Source organism: Schistocerca americana, chromosome 4, assembly GCF_021461395.2.
Source record: "Schistocerca americana isolate TAMUIC-IGC-003095 chromosome 4, iqSchAmer2.1, whole genome shotgun sequence".
Taxonomy (NCBI): domain Eukaryota; kingdom Metazoa; phylum Arthropoda; class Insecta; order Orthoptera; family Acrididae; genus Schistocerca; species Schistocerca americana.
Genome location: NC_060122.1, coordinates 101,348,415 through 101,370,973, shown reverse-complemented (window position 1 = coordinate 101,370,973; position 22,559 = coordinate 101,348,415). Strand labels below are relative to the sequence as shown.

Genomic DNA, 22,559 nt, shown 5'->3' with positions numbered 1-22,559 from the left:
AGGGTTGGACAGACTACCTTCATAACACCAGCAACAGAGTTTACGCATCCATCAATTACTAGTCCTGATCCTACTTTAGGACCCGTCCCCTCAGTAACACCTGAAGAAGTAATGCTTGCCATCAACAAGATGAAAAATGGAAAAGCAACTGCCCCAGGTTAACTACCAGTGGAAATCTGGAAAATGCTCAGAAAGCCTGCTTCAGAATTCCTTGCCTCACTCTTCAACCAAGTCATCAGCAAAAAACAATTTCCACAAGCCTGGACAACTAGCATAACAGTTCCAATCTGAAAGAGAAAAGGAGACGTGAACGATTGCTCGACTTATCACCCTATTCGACTCCTCTGTCATACTTTAAAGATCTTTGAATGGATACTTGATAGCAGACTCAGAACTATTGTCTCTGTAACACAAAATCAGTGTGGATTTGTTAAAGGATGCAGCACCATTGATGCTATCCATGCCATGCCCCTTTTGATGGATAAACACAGAGGGAGAGTCAGAAGAATGTACACATGGCATTCCTAGACCTAGAAAAGTCTTCCAATCATATCCCATATGATCTTATTTGGCAAGCTCTTCACTGTCATGGCACCCCTGAAGAATATGTAAGCTGGGTGCAACTTTTGTACCGTAATTCCACTAGTGTTGTTCAGAGTCCTGCTGGAATTTCTCCGCCCTTCGATATCACTGTGGATGTTCATCAGGGTTCTGCCCTTCCATCATTGCTATTCATCCTTTGCATGGATATGGCAACAGCTGACATACAGACTTCACATCCCTGAACCCTTCTTTATGCAGATGATGGGTACTTGCCGACCAAGCCCACCCTGAACTCCAGCACCAGGTTCAAACGTGGGAGGACGGAATAGCTGAAAATGGACTGCAACTCAAAGTCCAGAAGACGGAGTACCTATAATATGGTTCCCAAACCAGAGGCACCATAAGTATCAGTGAAGAAGACCATGCATTTTAAGTACCTAGGGTCTGTCATCACCTCAGACTGCGACACAGCTCTTGTTACCCGGATGAGGGTGAATGCAGCTTGGCTCAAGTGGAGACAGGTCACTGGAGTCCTCTGTGATAAAAAGATGCCTTAGTATCTAAAGCAAAAGTATATAAGACCACGGTATGCCCAACAGCAATGTATGGGACTGAGTGTCACCCTATGATGACAGGAGAAAATGTTACACACCATGGAGACAAAGAGGCTTTGATGGTCCATGGGGCTGACATGATGTGACCACGTAAAAAATACAGACGTATTTTTGTATGCAAAGGTTTGGTGTCGTGCTGATCACCAACAAAGTGAGGGAAGCCCATCTTCACTGGTATGGCCACATCATGAGCAAACAAGACAATTCAGTTGCGGGCTTAAGACTAGAAGATGTCAATGGCAGGGAGAAATGGAGGAGATGTAGCAAAACAGAACAGCAGACCCCACAAGTCGGGATTAATACTTGGAAAGAGAGAGAGAGTGAGAGAGAGAAACTTAATAGTTCGTTCAGACTCACTTGCATCTGAGCTCTCTCATAAATGAATGGTTTTTATTATTAATAGGTGATGTCACAGATAAGTTTTGGATTTTGAATAGTAGGTCCCATTTTGATCCAGGAAGAATTTATGGGGACAGATAGGTCACTCAAGCACAGTTCCACATGCTTGAGCAGGCCTAATATATCTTATTGACAGCAGGGGTCTCACTAATGATTTTTTTTTTTTTTTGCATCCTGAAGCATCTTCACAGAAGAGAATGTCTAGAGTGGAGCCGTCAACATGCCACCTGGTCAGTTGAACAATGGGCCAATGTTCTTTTCACAATTGAGTCTGGATTTGCGCTGGACAGTGATTCTCAGTGGATTATATCTGGAGGTAACATGGAACATGATTTCAGGACCCAACCATAGAAGAAAGAGACTGATATCGAGGATGATCGCTAATGGCATGGGCAGGGATTATGTTGACCACTGGAACACCTCTTCATGAAATTGTATGGTTACATAGGCAACATTTAACTGCTGTTAGGTATCATGATGAGATCTTGGGACCTCATATGCTGCTGTTGTGAGGTGCTGTGGGCCCAGACTTCATATTGCTAGATGATAGTGCTCGAACCCAGAGAGCAAGCCTGGTTGATGTTTTGTTTTAAAGAGAAGGTATTGCACACATCGCATGGCCTGCTCATTCTCCTAATTTGAATCCCATAGAGCACATTGCGATGCACTAGGGACACATGTTGCATCGCATCAGCATCGAAAAACCATTCTCCAAGACTTGTGAGCAGTGCTGCAGAAAGAATAGGCATTATTGCCTCAACATGAGATTGATGGGATCATTCACGGCATGCCCCACTGTTTGTCAAGCCTGTGCTGCTGCCGGTGGTCACAGCCCATACTGAGCACATTAACCAGTTGTCAGACTGTGTGTGTGTAAATACATTAAGTTGTAAAAAAACTAAGAACGTTTTTGTCTACCATTATGCATATTGCATTTGTTTATGTTCTGTATTCTTTACATTGTTTCTACTTTACAGTCACCTGATTATACTGTTTTGTGGCAAAAAAAATGCAACCTTGCAAAATTTTAGTTTGTTGCTTTAATTGTTGACACCAGTGTAAGTCACTGACTGCAACCTAAGTACTGTTGAATATGCCCCAAAGTACCCTTTTGAGGTGTAAAATTGTTGAGGCTTTGTATCAACAAAAACATTCAGTAGCAGACATAAGCTTTGACCAATGGTGTAACAGTGTTGTGGTATGTCACGTCACAGTTGTTTGCCACATTTGCAGAGTATTTGATAGTATGATGTGGTGCTCTCTTGTACTGAATTTTGATGTTTTTAACCTATTTTGCCGAGTTACTTGTGACTGTTGCAATCAAAGGTAGATAGTGGTAGTGCTTTGTTTTGCACTTTGTAATTCTTAGAATCTGTCATAGAAATGACAACAAAATTCAACGGTCATTATTTTAATGTTGCTGTGTGCTATGATACGACCAACAACATTAAGGTTTTGCAACATAAAGGCTCACTGGCTTAATTTGTATAGTACCATGTGTGTGACAAGTATATCAAGTTGACTAAAGTTTCTACTTGTTTTTTTTTCAGAGTAATGTATGATTTCATTTGTGTTAATTTCATTTTTATTTGAATTTTGTATTGGGGACGGAGTTAGTTGGTGACTGAGTGGCATTTCGCGGCAGGATGTGGCTTTGGAGATTAGGATAGATTTCTTTAAAAGTAATAAATAGTGGCTTTTTGGCTAAACTTAAGTATTAATCTGCACCAAAGGAAAGTTACCAATGTGAACCAGGGGTTGTAAATGGCTTTTGTGGATTATGTGTGAACTAGTGCCACAAACTGACAGAAGTAACCCCTGTTTTGGTAAATGTGCGAACTGGTATAGAACAAAAGTGAATGGGGTGACAGAGTTGTATGTATCATAGCCTGAAGTCTAAGTTAGTTTGGAATGTTACAAGTTGTTTGTGAGTTGGCAAAGCCAACAAATGTGAATGAAGAAAACTGGCTGTAGTGACAGATAGATCTGTCACATAGTTCGAGGTCTAGCTTAGATTTGAATGCGATAGCTTGATCATACTTGCAGCAATCACCTTTAAAATGATCATTTTAAAAACTTGGTGTAATTCATAATGTTCTGATTTCCAAGGTGGTGTTTTGGCAGGAACCTAAGTATTTACTTAAATTTTACAGAACATTCCATTTTGTACTGTGGCATTCTGCACAACTCTTTTTCTTTACGGTGCTGGGTGTTTTAATTCACTTGTCATTGGTCCCACTGCCTTACCCAGTCAGTCAACACAACCTGTTGCTAAAAGCACTCCCATATATGTGATAAAATATAATTTTCAGCACACTGTATGACAATTTATCAAATATAATACATATAGTTCGTACCTACATTTCAGTAGTCTTCGTATGATTACGTAAATCTCTTTTTAATTGTTCCCAGATATATTCTTCAATTTTACCTGGGCTTTTAAAAAAATTGTTATTCATGGTACGAAGTATGTCTTATATGATACATTTATAATTTTTTAATGAAATTACTTATGAATTTGTGGGTTGCTTTCTTTGTTTTTGTAGTTAATAATGTTTACTTATGCTTGGCATGGTTAGTGGCTATCATGGAGTTGGTTCTAGTTATTAAGTAAAGTGATGTTTTCAGTACTGGGTTTTTGCAGAAAGTTATGGTTTCTTGCTATTGTTGACTTTGCCGTAGCTATGTAGACCAAGTGAAGTTTTTGATACCATTTTTTGCAGTGGTGCATTTTGGATTCTTTGTGTCAAGTGCTTCATTCTGGCTATATCACTTGAGTGAAGTCTTCAGTAGTAGTTTTTGCAGCGAGCTTTGGTTTTTTGCCTAGGCACCACAGCTCGCAGTCTTGCAGTAGCATTCTCACTTCCCGCGCACGGGATCCCGGGTTCAAATGCCAGCGGGGTCAGGGATTTTCCCTACCTCAAAATGACTGGATGTTTTTGTGTTGTCTTCATTCCTCCCCATTATGGTTGGAGGAAGGCAATGGCAACCACGTCCGCTAGGACCTTGCCTAGTCGGCGGTGCATGTCTCTCGCATCGTCCCCTATGCTCCTCGGAGTATGGGACCTCATCATCATCATCTTCTGATACCATTTTTCTACTGATTTACTTGTTCATTAGCATTGTATAGCTGAGTTTATTATCTAAATTTCTTCACTGAAGATACTCTAATGTTCTCTGGATGACATCGAGACACAGTGTGGTGCTGGGGTGCAAAACTCACATGTCTCTCAATTCAGTTAACTTGCCCATAGTGTGTAGCTGATCCCCTTCTGTGGCTAATCCACTACATCAATCTCCCAAAAGCTGCTTCTCCAAAGAGATGGTGGTGGTTAAAGGAATTTACTAACTACTTTTCTATTCTTGAAATAATTTATGCACTCGTAGAATATATTTCAGTTCAATCACAATAAATTTTCAATGTTCATAAACAATAACTTTGGAAAGCTAACTCATTCTTTGAACGTTAGAATCATTTACACTTCTTCAAAATAGCTTACATGTGTCCCGCTTTGGTCATAACCAAGACATGAAATAATTTAAAAGTCTCTATTCTCAGGCGAGTCATATACATGAATGTGTCCATAGGAAACTACTTTCAACTGTTCAACAGTCTTTTTTACCATCATCACAGACACTAACACATCAAAGAATATGACATAATTATTGGTTGAGTTCTCCTTATGTCTTCTGTGGCGCTGGTGGAAAACACTTGTTGTCATCAGTGACTTGCCCCTCTTACAGTCTTCAAATAACAAACTTCCGGCCTGCACATAGAAACTGGTGGATCGGTAGAAACATTCTCACTCTCCCACACTCAAACCTAAAATATTGTGTGTTCAAGACGGTTGAAGGCTGAGTGTTTCTAGAATTTACACTGAAATTCTTGAGGCAGTACAATACCAATGTTGAACTGTGTGGTTTTTATGTGTACTTTTTAATTTTTTTTCAATTGCAAGTGTTATGTTAGGAATGTTGTTTGTTTTGTTTCTCTGCACCAAAAAGCCTTTAATTCTTGTGTTTCTCATATAGTTTCATGTTATTATTCAAGTTATTATGTTAAAATGTGGATTTGTTTTTGTTTTGTTATTTGTATTGAATCTGTGACATTGTAGTCTCCATATTGCATAGACTGGATGGCCATTGATATGGTTGTGCCTGCCATTTTGATGACATCACAGGTCAAAGCTGATAGCCAGTATCAGATAACTTGATATTTCTGAGGCTTCTGTGGCCACTTGTTGATGCATTGCCTGCTAGCTTTTGTCTTGGGATAGACATTTTAGACATTTTAATGATTTTTCTGATGTTTCGCCCTCTTATGTGGCGGGTGTGTCCACTATGAACAGTGAAGGGTGAATCTTCAACAATGCCAGACACTCATGCTTGTGAACAGTGATAAAATCATTACATGGATAAATGTCTGTCAAAAATTCTGAGACAAAACTCAATAGGCAATAAGACACTATTTAAAATCTTTTAAAACAACTCATAGGCATAGAAAACATTGATTCTAGACTAGTTCAAAGTCAGCAATAAGTAATTACTCTACAACATGAGGTGTCTGGTCTTAACTGCATGCAGAAATTCTGCAGTGTCTGCCATACAGTTATTTGATGTGCCACAGGAGTTGAAGTTCCCCAAAAAATGGTACCATGACAGAGGAGCTAATCTCTGTGTGCCAGACATCGAGCAGAGTGTGTCCATTCACTGCAGGCTGCAAAGAGTTTATTTATTTTTGAGTCAGGAGCATTATGGTTGAACCATGAAGAAATGTCTTCCTCGCATATGATTCACACTCTAATATGCAGAACTACTCTCATAACATATTGGATGCATGTAAGGAGTTCACATCTTTGTTGATGATCAGAAGAATACAGTTACAGTCCATAGGTATAGAGCTGTTGTATTATAATAACTTAAATGACTGTTAAGAGGTCTTCTGGCTCTAGATTTCATCTTCATGGTTGATTATTGCCATCCACATGGATCTGCTTGGGTAAATAAACTTCTCAAAGGTATAGGGTATTCACCACTTGGATTGGCTAGCACTATTTCTGGATCTGAACACCACATACTAGATCTGGCTTGTATTGGAGTGGTGAAATGCAGCCTTTCGGTTGCCATCAAGAATTCCAGACCTCTTTCTCAGCAAAGAGATTGATAGCAAAGAGAATTCCTAAACTGACTCATGATGGCTGTGCCACATTGCTGTCAAGCAAGTATTGTTGTTGTGGGCTTCAGTCCTGAGACTGGTTTGATAGAGCTCTCCATCCTACTCTATCCTGTGCAAGCTTCTTCATCTCCCAGTACTTACTGCAACCTACATCCTTCTGAATCTGCTTAGTGTATTCATCTTTTGGTCTCCCTCTATGATTTTTACCCTCCACGCTGCCCTCCAATGCTAAATTTGTGATCCCTTGATGCCTCAGAACATGTCCTACCAACCGGTCCCTTCTTCTTGTCAAGTTGTGCCACAAACTCCTCTTCTCCCCAATTCTATTCAATGCCTCCTCATTAGTTATGCAATCTAACCATCTAATCTTCAGCATTCTTCTGTAGCACCACATTTCAAAAGCTTCTATTCTCTTCTTGTCCAAACTATTTATCATCCATGTTTAACTTCCATACATGGCTACACTCCATACAAATACTTTCAGAAATGACTTCCTGACATTTAAATCTATACGTGATGTTAACAAATTTCTCTTCTTCAGAAATGCTTTCCTTGCCATTGCCAGTCTACATTTTATATCCCCTCTACTTCGACCATCATCAGTTATTTTGCTCCCCAGATAGCAAAACTCTTTTATTACTTTAAGTGTCTCATTTCCTAATCTAATTCACTCAGCATCAACTGATTTAATTTGACTACATACCATTATCCTCATTTTACTTTTGTTGATGTTCATCTTATATCCTCCTTTCAAGACATTGTCCAATCTGTTCAACTGATCTTCCAAGTTCTTTGCTGCTCTGACAGAATTACAATGTCATCAGTGAACCTCAAAGCTTTTATTTCTTCTCCATGGATTTTAATACCTACTCCAAATTTTTCTTTTGTTTCCTTTACTGCTTATTCAATATACAGATTGAATAAAATTGGGGAGAGGCTACAACCCTGTCTCACTCCCTTCCCAACTGCTGCTTCCCTTCCATGCCCCTCAACTCTTATAACTGCCATCTGGTTTCTGTACAAATTGTAAATAGCCTTTCGCTCCCCGTATTTTACCCCTGCCACCTTATGAATTTGAAAGAGAGTATTCCAGTCAACATTGTCAAAAGATTTCTCTAAGTCTAGAAATGCTAGAAATGTAGGTTTGCCTTTCCTTAATCTATTTTCTAAGATAAGTCGTAGGGTCAGTATTGCCTCATATGTTCCAACATTTCTACGGAATCCAAACGGATCTTCCCCGAGGTCAGCTTCTACCAGTTTTTCCATTCGTCTGTAAAGAATTCACGTTAGTATTTTGCAGCTGTGACTTATTAAACTGATAGTTCGGTAATTTTCACATCTGTCAACACCTGCTTTCTTTGGTATTGGAATTATTATATTCTTCTTGAAGTCTGAGGATATTTCGCCTGTCTCATACATCTTGCTCACCAGATGGTAGAGTTTTGTCAGGACTGGCTCTCCCAAGGCCGTCAGTAGTTCCAATGGAATGTTGTCTACTCCTGGGGCCTTGTTTCGACTCAGGTCTTTCAGTGGTCTGTGAAACTCTTCACGCAGTATCGTATCTCCCATTTAATCTTCATCTACATCCTCTTCATTTCCATAATATTGTCCTCAAGTACATCACCCTTGTATAGACCCTCTATATACTCTTTACACCTTTCTGCTTTCACCTTCTTTGCTTAGAACTGGGTTTCCATCTGAGCTCTTGATATTCATACAAGTGGCTCTCTTTTCTCCAAAGGTCTCTTTAATTTTCCTGTAGGCAGTATCTATCTTACCCCTAGTGAGATAAGCCTCTACATCCTCACATTTGTCCTCTAGTCACCCCTGCTTAGCCATTTTGCACTTCCTGTCGATCTCATTTTTGAGATGTTTGTCTTCCTTTTTGCCTGCTTCATTTACTGCATTTTTATATTTTCTCCTTTCATCAATTAAATTCAATATTTCTTCTGTTACCCAAGGATTTCTACTAGCTCTCGTCTTTTTACCTACTTGATTCTTTGCTGCCTTAACCACTTCATCCCTCAGAGCTACCCATTCTTCTTCTACTGTATTTCTTTCCCCCATTCCTATCAATTGTTCCCTAATGCTCTACCTGAAACTCTGTACAACCTCTGGTTTAGTCAGGTTACCCAGGTCCCATTTCCTTAAATTCCCACCTTTTTGCAGTTTCTTCAGTTTTAATGTACAGTTCATAACCAATAGATTGTGGTCAGGGTCCACATTTGCCCCTGGAAATGTCTTACAATTTAAAACCTGGTTCCTAAATCTCTGTCTTACCATTATATAATCTATCTGATACCTTCTAGTAACTCTAGGATTCTTCCATGTATACAACCTTCTTTTATGATTCTTGAACCAAGTGTTAGCTATGCTTAAGTTATGCTCTGTGCAAAATTCTACCAGACGGCTTCCTCTTTCATTTCTCACCCCCAATCCATATTCACCCACTATGTTTCCTTCTCTTCCTTGTCCTACTTTCGAATTCCAGTCACCCATGACTATTAAATTTTTGTCTCCCTCCACTACCTGAATAATTTCTTTTATCTCATCATACGTTTCATCAATTTCTTCATCATCTGCAGAGCTAGTTGGCATATAGACTTGTACTACTGTAGTAGGCATGGGCTTCATGTCTATCTTGGCCACAATAATGCGTTTGCTATGCTGTTTGTAGTAGCTTACCCACACTCCTATTTTTTTATTCATTATTAAACCTACTCCTGCATTACCCCTATTTGATTTTGTATTTGTAACCCTGTATTCACCTGACCAAAAGTCTTGTTCCTCCCGCCATCGAACTTCACTAATTCCCACTATATCTAACTTTAACCTATCCATTTCCCTTTTTAAATTTTCTAACCTACCTTCCTGATAAAGTGATCTGACATTCCATGCTCCGATCCATAGAACGCCAGTTTTCTTTCTCCTCATAATGACGTCCTCTTCAATAGTCCCCACCCGGAGATCCGAATGGGGGACTATTTTACCTTCGGAATATTTTACCCAAGAGGACGCCATTATCATTTAACCATACAGTAAATCTGCATGCCCTCGGGAAGAAATGCGGCTGTAGTTTCCCCTTGCTTTCAGCTGTTCGCAGTACCAGCACAACAAGGCCGTTTTGGTTAGTGTTACAAGGCCAGATCAGTCAATCATCAAGACTGTTGCCCCTGCAACTACTGGAAAGGCTGCTGCCCCTCTTCAGGAACCACACGTTTATCTGGCCTCTCAACAGATACCCCTCCGTTGTGGTTGCACCTATGGTACGGCCATCTGTATCACTGCGGCACGCAAGCTTCCCCACCAATGGCAAGGTCCATGGTTCATGAGGGGGGGGGGGGGGGGGGCAAGCAAGTATATCAGATGGAATTCACCAAAAATGGTTTTGTTGTCATTGGAAAAAAAATTATTTTTGGGTTTAAAAACTTTTCTTATTACATGTTATTGACATTATTTGCTGTAAAAACTTCATGTTTAAATTTCACCTTCTCATATACTTCTTCTCATAATCTGTTCAGGAAATATGATCTCACTGCTAGATTATGTTTAAATTTTGGACAATAGTGTGTGGGAAACACATAGTCTCATGGTTTGGGAATTGGACATGATGACTGTGCTAAGAGATAGGTTTCTACTCACACTGCATTGTCCTTTCCAGCGGTCTCCAGCACAGATATTTGAAGATAGAATTGGCTTTTTATCATCTGAATAGGCTTCACTACATTTAGTGTTGGACCACACAGTGATGTTCACTGCTTCTAACACTTTTGCATCTTTGCCTCCAGTCTGCAAAAAAAGGAAGGTATTTAGAAACAAGTTACTCATGAAAAACATTTCTTTCTCAAAATACAGGATGCATCAACACTTACTTTTATTTTACAGTTAGCAACGTGGTACATTTGAATGTGAAGTGAAATGTAAATAAAGTTTCCCCTCAGTTTGAAACTAATAGCTCTACATCTACATCAGTTCTCTGCAAAACACTGTGAAGTGCTTGGCCGAGGGTATGACCCACTGTACCAGTTATTAGGGTTTCTTCCCATCCCATTTACATACTGAATGTGGAAAAAAATTAATCTAATCTTGTCCTCATGATCCCTATGTGAGCAATAAATGAGGGTTGTACTGTACAGGGTGATTCAAAAAGAATACCACAACTTTAAAAATGTGTATTTAATGAAAGAAACATAATATAACCTTCTGTTATACATCATTACAAAGAGTATTTAAAAAGGTTTTTTTTCACTCAAAAACAAGTTCAGAGATGTTCAATATGGCCCCCTCCAGACACTCGAGCAATATCAATCCGATACTCCAACTCGTTCCACACTCTCTGGAGATGTTAGAGAATTGGCTGTTCCCTCAGCTCGAACAAGAAGCACAACAATTCATATTTCAGCAGGATGGAGCGCCACCACATTGTCACTTATCTGTCCTTAACTACCTGAACGTCAACTACCCGAGGCGATGGATCGGCCGCCAGGCAGCCCGTGACAGAGCACTTCATCACTGGCCTCCAAGAAGCCCTGATCTTACCCCCTGCGATTTTTTCTTATGGGGGTATATTAAGGATATGGTGTTTCGGCCACCTCTCCCAGCCACCATTGATGATTTGAAACGAGAAATAACAGCAGCTATCCAAACTGTTACGCCTGATATGCTACAGAGAATGTGGAACGAGTTGGAGTATCGGGTTGATATTGCTCGAGTGTCTGGAGGGGGCCATATTGAACATCTCTGAACTTGTTTTTGAGTGAAAAAAAACCTTTTTAAATACTCTTTGTAATGATGTATAACAGAAGGTTATATTATATTTCTTTAATTAAATACACATTTTTAAAGTTGTGGTATTGTTTTTGAATCATCCTGTATTCCTAGAACCGTCAATTAAAGCTTGTTCTTGAAAATTTGTGAGTAGATATCCTCAGGACAGTTTATATCTGTCTTCAAGAGTCTGCCACTTCAGCTTCTTCAGCATCTCTGTCACACTCTCCCATGGGTCTACCTAGGCACAGCTCGTGGTTTCCACGCTGGGAGGGCTGTGTCATTTATCTATCAGAACTAACCTAGACTTCGGGCTCTGCTACAGATCAGTTTGTCACAACAACTAAAATTTCAGGAAGGGCAATACCACACTCAGGCCAAACGTTTACACACTGTATCTTCTTTCCATTTCATAATCAACTACTAAATAACATCAAAAGCTAACTCCAAGATAAAATGTATATGTACCTTATTTATTCCCTAATGTCACATTTCCCGACCATTTGTAACAAATCATACTAAAAGACACAAAAGACACTCTTGCTAGGCAGTAATACTTATGTTATTGTACTCTACTGCAGTCTGGTGAGACATTTGTGAACTAGAATAGCCAATGACAGAAACAAAAAACTCTCTAAAAAACTATCATAACAATAATACTAAATGTTGATTAATGATGCATCAAAGCATAATAGGGATATAGGGAGACAAGGATTCTATAGCAAAGTTTGAGTAGCTTTGTTCATTTGCTTTTGATATAAGCAGTGGAACACAAAAATTGTGTGCAGGTTGGTAATACACCCTTAGGCTGAAACATTAGAGCCTTTAGGACACCCCTAAGAGCAGTATTCTGAGGAAGCCATGCCCCCAAACCTCTGCTATGCTGAGCTAAGCAGCATTTTTAGGTGCAGCCTTAAGACTAGTTACTAGCTGTTTGGAAAACATCACATGATATCACATGTCAACAGTACCAAACACACTGACTGGCATTATTTAAATCCGTGTGGGAAATATGCAAAATTGTTTTCTGATAATTTAAATTCTGTAATATGTTATTGAGAAATTTATTTTTATAAATATTTCTGGATGCCTCTGCCTCAGAACCTTTAATTTTGACCTGCACCTGGGTGTAACAAATCTGTGACCATTCATGTCGCCCTTCTCTGCATACATTCAATACCACTGTTAGTCCTATTTGGTATAGGCTGCACATCCTTGAGCAGTATTCCAGAATGGGTCACATGAGTGATTTGTAAGCAATCTGTATTGTAGACTGATTACATTTGCCCACTATTCTACCAAGAAACTGATCTACCACCTGCTTAATCCACAACTGAGCCTATGTGATCATTCCAGCATTCCAGTCCAAGCTGCCGGAGATGGCAATCAGATGTGCTTGAGATGTGCTTGCTTGTGTATATGTTTCCTTTATGAAGAAGGCTTTGGCTGAAAGCAAAATAATGTAACTGTCTTTTCATTGTGCCTGTCTGCAAACTCAATGTATCATCTGTATGGTGAATTACAATTTACCTTTCCTTATACTGATGATATTTCAACCTGGAATTTCCATTGTTTGATGATTCCATTTCATATTCCTGCATAGTGCCATACCCAGGTATTTGTAGTAGGTGGCCAATTCCAACCATGACTCAGTGATATTATAGTCATAGGAAACTACATTTTTTTTTTGTTTTTCATTTTCTGAAGTGCACAGTTTTATCTTTCTGAATGTTTAAAGCAAGTTTCCAGTCTTTGCAGCTCTCTAAAACCTTATCAAGGTCTGACTGAATATTTATGCAGCTTGTTTCAGAGAGTACTTCACTATAGGTAACTGTGTCATTTTCAAAGTGTCTGAGGTTACTATTAATGTTGTCTGCAAGGTAATTAATAAACGACATGAATGCAAAGGCTCCGACATACTTCCTGCAGAACACCCAAAGTTACTTCTACATCTGATGATGACACTATCCAAGACAGCATGCTGTGTCACTGAACCAAATAATTGCCAATCTAGTTACAAATTTAGCTTGGTACCCCATATGATCATATGTTTAACAATAAGGGTAGATGTCAGCTGCTTTTCAAAAATCAAGAAATATTATATCTACCAGACTGCTTTGGTTTGAAACTTTTGACGTGTCACGTGAGAAATGAGTTAGGTTTTGCGTGATTGATGTTTTCAGAATCTATGCTGTTTGACATGGAGCAGGTCATTCTGTGCAAGATATAGCATTATGTTTGAACTTAGAATATGTTCCAACATTCATTTGAAAATGGAGTCAAGCAGTTCAACTTTTACTTTCCTACACTCAGTTTCATTTCCTGCCTCAATCAGGAGTGATTGGGCACTAACTATGGTGCCTCTAACAACCTTTACATATGACAAGAATTTCTTTGGGTTTTGTGACAGGTTATTTGATAATATTCTGCTACAATAGTACTTGAAGGCTTCATGCATTGCTCCCTTGATAGCCAAATGTGTCTCATTCAGCATCTCTCGATCTATAGCCCTATGCTTTGTTTTAGATCTATTATGCAGTAATCTCTATTTCTTTAGAAGTCTCTTTACAGTGACTGTATACCACTGAGGCCTTCTTCCATTGTGAATTGTTCTACAGGTATATATGTGGCTAATGCATGGTCAACTATTCTTTTAAATGTGAGCCCTAGTTCATCTACATACTATTGTCCTGTGCTGAAAGTTCCAAGTTATTCATTCAGATATGAACTACTGCAATTTTATTTAGTTTTATATATCTCTGTACTTACTTTAGTTGTTCTTTGTACTTTGGTAATCATTGTTGCCACAACTGCATCATGGTCACTGAATTGATTATGGACAGACTGAAAGAGGCCAGGTCTGTTTCTTTCCATTAGATTAAATATGTTTCAATAACTTGTAGCATTCCTAACTTCCTAACTATATGTTTCAGGTAGTTTTCAGTGATGGCATTTAGTAATATTTCACAGAATCTCTTATCACACCCACCACTAAAAAAACTGTAGTTTCCTCATATGATAGTTGGATGATTTAATTCGCCATTGATGATTACAGTATGATTGGAGAACTTTAGTGCAAGTGAACTGAGGTTTTTCTCTAAAGTTTTTGGTTACATCAGGAGATACGTCTGAGGGGTGGTAGAAGGATCTTGTTACCATTTTACGCCCACCCCTGATACTGAGGCTTGCCCAAACAGTCTCACATGCAGCTTCAGTTTTTATCTTGACAAATACATCACCTCAATTTACCATTAGCCTATCCTTTCAATAACACTTAAATTTTCCCCAAAAATCTTATTGTCATCAATTTCAGATTTCAACGAGCTTTCTGTACCTACTATTATGTGAGCTTAACTGCTTTCCAGGAATGGTTCGAACACTGCACTTTGTTGTGAATGCTTTGAAACTTAGCTGTGAGGGTTTTAATACTCTCACTTGTATGGGACATTCTTTCAGCGCTTATGCTTCTGGGTCTCCTACAGGTGTCATTATCTGGACTGAATAGTGTCACCTAATCTAAAAAATGTTTGTGTACACCCCACATGCAGTCAACTACCTGGGTGGCAGCCTCTGACATGTAGTGCATGCCTGACCCATTTAGCGGGACCCTACAGTTCTCAAACCTGTGGTGCAAGTCCAGGAAGTTTCAGCCTTGCTTGTCGGAGAATCCTTGAAGTCTTTGTTTCAGTCCTTCCATTTTAATCAGAACCAGGGGGCTATGATCAGTTCTGGAGAAATGCTAAAAATGGTGAGCTTTGTTGAATCTGCACATACAGCCTGGTCTTCTCAACTTTCTCTGCCAGTCATTCAAATTATATGACCTCAGAGCCCAGACAACAAGCATCAATTGTTTTGTTCCAATGTGCCCCACAATCTGCAGGTGGTTGCACTCTCTTTCCTCAATGGCTGCCGGAATAGCAAGTTCATCATGCTGAATGAGATTCCCAGGCATGCACAATTGAGTGCATGTGGTGTTCATTCCTGTCCCTTTCTGCCATTTTTCTAAGGGGTACTATTACCCACTTTACATTAGAAATACTGATGATTAATTGACTTCTGCCATTTCACATCTGCTTCCCCTTGAAGCAGGTACTATGCAACGAGTTAATTTATGCATAGGACAATGGCAACTTATGAAAATTTTCAAAAATGTACTATTACTTGTGTTTGAATTGATATACACCAAAATTTGGAGTGATGGATTCTTCGGCAGTAACTGTGAGTCACAAATGCTGATTGCTATGAAATACATTATCCACAACTCTTGTAACTTACAAATGTTACAGAAATTTTAAAAATATATTTTTGTAAGTGTATGAAAATTCTCAACAGAAATGTCTTTCTCGCATAATTATATGCCAAAATGAGAGAGATATTGTTTTTAATGAGGATAGACCTATTGTTCTTACAAAATTTTAAAAGATCACAAACAAGATTAAGCCTACAACTGACAATAAAAGCATGAGTTTATCATGGTGCTCGTAAATGTTCAAAATTATACAAAATATTACAATTAAATGTGTACTGATACAATCATTGAAAGATTATGCAAAAGCAACATGAACAAAAAAACTTGTGAATCCAGAGTTCCAGATCTGCATACATAGCTTGCACCCATGGTCTCACACAAAAGAAAATGTTCAAGTCAGCTTTTACATATAAACAAACATGTGAGTTGCACCAATTTTGTAACTTAGCTGTTTCTGTAACAAGTTCTGTGCTAGTTTGCCAAAGATGTACACTGCAACATTTGTTTATCTCATTCAAAATCGTGAAAATGTGCAGCACCAGCAAAGCATGCATTCTGTCAGAAGCAGCTAACAATGCTAACAGCTCTACAGATTTTACAGAATAGAATAGAAACTTCATTGTCACATAGTATGCCATATACAGCAAAATGAAACAGAAGAATTTGGACTCCATTTAAAAAAGCACCTAGCAAGTAAATATTACTACAGTGTAGAAGAATTTATGATTGATTGTCCTCATGTAATACTTCAATTACATCTTGCACAGCATGTTTTGTGGTAAAGTAAATGATTTGAGTCATTGTTAGATTTAGTTTCAGACCATTATTTCTCACCCAGGTCTCAATTTCAGCAAGAGTCTGCTGAAGGTGGCTAATTAAATTTTCGGCATTACACCTAGAAATTTGGTACAGTTTGTGGTGGCAACTTGATTGTCACAAATAACTACGCCTTATGTTAAATTTAAATTTTCAGTTTTCTTGCAATAGATTATCACTGCCAGGGCACCTGTGTAAAGAATCATGTCTGAATTTATGTTAGTCAGCATGTCATTTAACTCATTGGCCCAAGGATAGTTCATTGTACTGTATTTTTCTGACTTCAGAAGCATCTCTTACCATTTTCTTCTACAAGGGTCACTCCAAAAGTAAAAATACAGCTTTCATTCTGCATGTGTGAAAGTTTTACAGTGTGTAGATACATCCTTCTCGCTTGTTTTCAAACTTAGTTCAACCTGTTCCCATCAGTGGCGCCATCACAGCATGTCTTCAAGATGGCTGCTACACTTGATTTGTCAGAGGCAACGTGCTGTCATAGAATTCCTGTACTGTGAAAATGAGACAGTGGAAAACATCCACAAGAGGTTGAAAAAGGTGTATGGAGATGCTGCTGTCAATTGCAGCACAGTTAGTTGGTGGGCAAGCAGGTTATGTGATGAAAGTGGGCATGGCAATATTGAGGATTGTCCTCGCAGCAGCAGGCCTCATACTGCACACACTCCAGACAATGTGCAAAGAGTTAACGAATTGGTGGCAGCTGACAGACGCATCACACTGAATGAATTGCCATGCTACATTGGGATAGGGGAAGGAAGTGTTTGCAGAATATTGAAAGTTTGTGCCAGGTGGGTTCCCAGGATGTTGACAGTGGCTCACAAGGAAACAAGAAAAACGGTATGCAGCAAACTTTTGGAGTAGTACGAGAATGGTGGAGACGAATTTCTTGGAAGAATTGTGACAGGTGATGAAACATGGCTCCATCATTTTTCACCAGAGACAAAGAGGCTATGACACCTTCTGCTGGAAAATTTATGGCTATGGTGTTTTTCAATTCTGAAGGACTCTTCGTTGTGGACATCATGCCAAGTGGAACCACATAAATTCTGATGCAAATGTGATGACACTGAAGCAACTTCAAGTTTGACTGAGTCGTGTTCAACCACATCAGCACAATCAGGATGTTTTGCTGTTGCACAACAATGCACGGCCACATGTCAGTCAAGAAACCATGGAAGCGATCACAAAACTTGGATGGACAACACTGAAACACCCACCTTACAGTCCTGACTTGGCTCCATGTGACTATCATGTCTATGGGAAACTGAAAGACTCTCTTCGTGGAACAAGGTTTGAAGACGATGACTCCCTTGTGCGTGCTGCCAAGTAGTGGCTCCAACAGGTTGGTCCAGAATTTTACCGTGCGGGTATACAGGCGCTGGTTCCAAGATAGTGTAAGGCAGTTGAGAGGGATGGAAATTATGTGGAGAAATGAAAATGTTGTTCCTAATGGATGTATATTCACACTGTAAATCTTTCAAACATGTAGAATAAAAGATGGATTTAAAAAAAAAAAAAATAGTGTGCATTTCTTTTGGATTGACCCTTGTATTACTACTCTTTGTTTCCTGTTTAAAACGTTAGACAATGACCAACTCAGTAAATTTTCACTAAAACCGTATGCTTGTAGCTTAAGAAGTAGTAGCTTCTTGTCTGCTGTTCAAAGGCTTTAGTTAGGTCTCAAAAGATGCTTGATACATTCCTTTTTGTCATCTAAACTACTACTAATTTTGTAACAAGTTCATTGATGGCTTGGACAGTGCAATGTCCTCTTTGGAAACTATGCTGATTCTTCTGGATAATATTATGCAGATTATTATAGTTAGCTATCCTGTTGCACGCTACTCTTTCAAATATTTTGTAAAATATTGATAACAAAGAGATTGGTCAATAATTACGCACTTCATCGTGTCTGCCTTTTTTATAAATTGGTCAAATTTCACCATACTTCAGTCTATCAAGAAAACATCCTTCCTTGAAGGACTGAGTATATGACCATTTTTGCTTTCCTTTTTTGTACAAATTCAGTATCCGTTGTTAGTCCTATTTAGTATGGGTCCCACACACTTGAGTAATATTCTAGAACCAGTCACATGAGAGATTTGTAAGCAATCTTCTGTGTAAACTCATTGCACTTCCACAGTACTCTAGCAACAAACCAAAGTCTGCCACCTGCTTTACTCATGACTGAACCTATGGGATCATTCTGTTTGAAATCCCTACAAAGTCTGTTATTTGTATGAGTTGGCCAATTTGAACTGCAAGTTTTTGATATTGTAGTCATAGGATACTATGTTTTTTTAGGTCTGTGAATGCACAGGTCAACATTTATGAACATTTAAAGCAAAGCAAGCTGCCAATCTTTGCACCACTTTGAAATCTTATTAAGATCTGACTGAATATTTGTGCAACTTCTTTCAGACAGTACTCTGTTATAGATAACTGTAACATCTGCAAAAAGTCTGAGGTCACTATTGATATTGTCTGCAAGGTCATTAATATACAATATGAACAGCAATGGTCCAATACACTACTCTGGAGCACACTTGAAGTTACTTGTACATCTAGTGATGACTCTCCACCCAAGATATTATGCTGTTTCCTCCCTACCAGAAAGTCCTCAGTCGACTCACAATTTCACTTGATATCCCATAGGATTGTACTTTTGACAATAAGTGTAGGTGTAGTACTGAGTCAAATGCTTTTCAGAAATCGATAAATACCACATCTACCTGATTGCCTTGATCCAAAGCCGTCACTATGTCATGTGATAAAAGTGCAATTAGGGTTTCACATGATCAATGTTGTTGGAATCCATGCTGGTTGGTATGGTGGAGGTCATTCTGTTCAAGATACCTCATTATGTTTGAGCCCAGAATATGTTCTAAGATTCTACAACAAATCAATGCCAAAATAGTTGTATGATAGTTTTGTGAATCACTTCTACTAACCTTCTTGTAAATGGGTGTGATCTGTGCTTTCTTCCAACTGCTGGACATAATCTTTTGTTCAAGGCATCTACGGAAGATTACAGTTAGAGGAGCGGATAATTCAGCTGCAAATTCAGTACTGAGTCTGACAGGAATCCATCGAGGTTGGAGCATAGATCAGTTTTAATGATTTCAGCTGTTTCTCAACCCCACTGACACTAATAGCTTTGTTCACTCATTTTCAAATGTTCCTTTACAAAGAAAAACCCAGTAGAATTGCATCAATTTAATCCTCATACGACTGAAAAGTTGAGTGAAATAAGTTCGATTAATATCAATGGTGTTGAGAATCAGCTGAAATCATTTTGATAGAACAAAGCTCCATGGCCCGATGGAATCCCTACAACATTCCACATTGAATTTGTAGCTACTTATGCCATCTTCTAGCTATAATCTATCATAGATCCCTCGAACAAAAAACTAGGCCCAGTAATTGGATGAAAGAACCGGGCACACCCATTTACTAGAAGGGTGGTAGAAATGGTCCACAAAACTACCATCCAGTATCCATGACAATGATTTTTTGTAGAAGTTTAGAATATATTCTGAGTTCAAACATAATGAGGTATCTTGAACAGAGTAATCTTCCACACACCAACCAGCATTGATTCCAAAAACATCAATCACGTGAAACACAACTCTCATTTTTCTTGCATGACATGCTAAAAGCTTTAAATCAAGGCCAATGAGTCAGTAACACACCTACGCATAATGTCAAAAGTTCAGTCTTATGATGTATCAAGTGAAATTCGTGAATGTATTTCTTGGAAGGAAGGGAGCTGCATGTTATCTTGGATTGAGAGTCGTTGTGAGATGTAGAAAAAACTTTGGGAGTGTCCCAGGGAAGTGTGCTGGGACACTTGCCATTCATGCTGTATATTAATGACCTTGTGGACAATATTAAGAGCAATTTGAAACTTTTTGCAGATAATATAGTTATCTATAATGAAAGAAGCTTCATAAATATTCAGACAGATCTTGATAAGATTTCAAAGTGGTGCAAAGATTGGCAACTTGCTTTAAATGCTCAGAAATGCAAAATTGTGCAGTTCTCAAAATGAAAAAAACATAGTATCCTACGACTATAATATCGACAACTCACGGTTCAAATGGGCCAACTCATACAAACACCTTGGTGTAACACTTCATGAGACATGAAATGGAATGATCATATAGATTCAGTCATGAGTAAAGCAGGTGGTAGACTTTGGTTTCTTCATAGAATATGGGAAAGTGCAACAAATCTACAAAGGATGTTCCTCATGAATCACTCATGGGACCTGTTCTGAAATATTGCTCAAGTGTGTATGGCCATTGCAGATAGAACTATCAGGGGATATTGGATGTGTATAGAGGAGGGCAGCACAAATAGTCACAGATTTGTTTCTCCCATGTTAGAGTATCAAAGAGATGCTGAAGAAATTGAACTTGCAGACACTTTAAGATAGACGTAAACTACCCCAAGAAAGCCCACTTACAAAATTTCAAGAACTGGCTCTAACTGATGACTCTAAGAATATACTACAATTCCTTGTTTGTTGCTCACATAGGATTCATGAGGACAAGATTAGATTAATTACAGCACACGTGGAAGCATTAAAACATTTATTCGTCATGCACTCAATACATGAATGTAACAGGAAGAAACACTAATAACTGGGACAGTGGGGAGTACTCTTGGCCATGCAGTTCACAGTGGTTTGCAGAGTATAGATGTAGATGTAAATGTAGATGGAGTCACTCACACAGCCAGACGAAAGGGATGCACCTGTAGTGAGAACTAGGGTAGACGAAGATGAAGTGAGAACCATTAACTGTCTGACCAACACAGAACAAGTTGTCACAAAACAGAGAGAGAGAAACATAATCAGATATTATTTGTAGTATGAATCTATTGTAGGTCTTGATGGTGCAGTCTTCAGATTTATCATGGTGAACAGTACGTTTTCTAAATATACAGGATGTTTCACTAAATGTGTTTGCCACTGTAAGTTACGAAGTAACAGGTGATGGAAATATTTATTGTGGTAGGACACCATAAGAAATGTTACACTGCCTGCGGAGCTTTGAACATAGTTTATTGTGTTATTATCCAAAGAGTTACAGCAAAAAGATACAATTTTTAAATTGAACAATCGTTGTTTCTATCATGCACTGAAATCAGCGTTGTATACATCAATTTAAATTACATTCCTATCACTTTTAGTTTGGGAGCTGCAATCCTTCAAAGTTTCAGGGGCAGATACCACACACTGTACATAATACATGGCTGTGTGGTGGGTGATGGATGTTCTGGCAGTGGGAAGTTGATTTAAATGAGATGTTCGAATGTGTGTCCATGTTGTTGAATGCACAATGCAATGCGCCTTCTAAAGGATCTGCAGACAAGATGTAACATTGCCGGTGTCACGGAGCAACATGCGTCCTCGATGCGCCGTTTTAGATCATCTCAGGATGTGGGCTCAGTGACATAAACACTATCCTCTAGATATCCCCACAAAAAAACATATAATGGTGTTAAATTACATGACTTTGTGGGCCATGAATGAGGACCGTGGCACCCCAACTAACTTCCTGCAAACCTGTTGTTTAGTTCTCCCACAACAGCACGCACAGAGTGGAGTGGATGACCTTCGTGCTGCATCCACATATGGACTCTTGTGTGTAGACATACATGTTAAAGGAGACCACCCAAACTGTCGACTATAAACACGCGATATAACTAATCTGTCAGTGTACCTGGGAAGTAGTGTCAACCGATGATTTCATCCCCAAGGATTCCACACCATACATTAATAGACCACCTACGTTGATGGTCAACAGGTCATACCGACTGAGGATTGTCTGCGGGCCATTAGTGCACATTATGGCATTTCACTGCACCATAATTTGTGAATGTGGACTCATCAAAGAACATAACACCTTGTAAAGACTCCAGCGTGAAATTACACATGGCCCATTCAGAGAATGTAACTCTCACATGGAAA

The 22,559-nt window shown here is 38.9% G+C and overlaps 1 protein-coding gene across 1 annotated transcript in view; it reads right to left on the bottom strand.

Moving 5' to 3' along the window:
* Positions 1-22,559, bottom strand: part of LOC124612846 (chymotrypsin-1-like) — a 186,831-nt gene that overhangs the window by 26,188 nt on the left and 138,084 nt on the right. Inside the window, exon 6 of the mRNA XM_047141274.1 lies at positions 10,375-10,521. Within this exon, the coding sequence (XP_046997230.1) occupies positions 10,375-10,521 (147 nt within the window). The remainder of the gene's footprint in view (positions 1-10,374; positions 10,522-22,559) is intronic.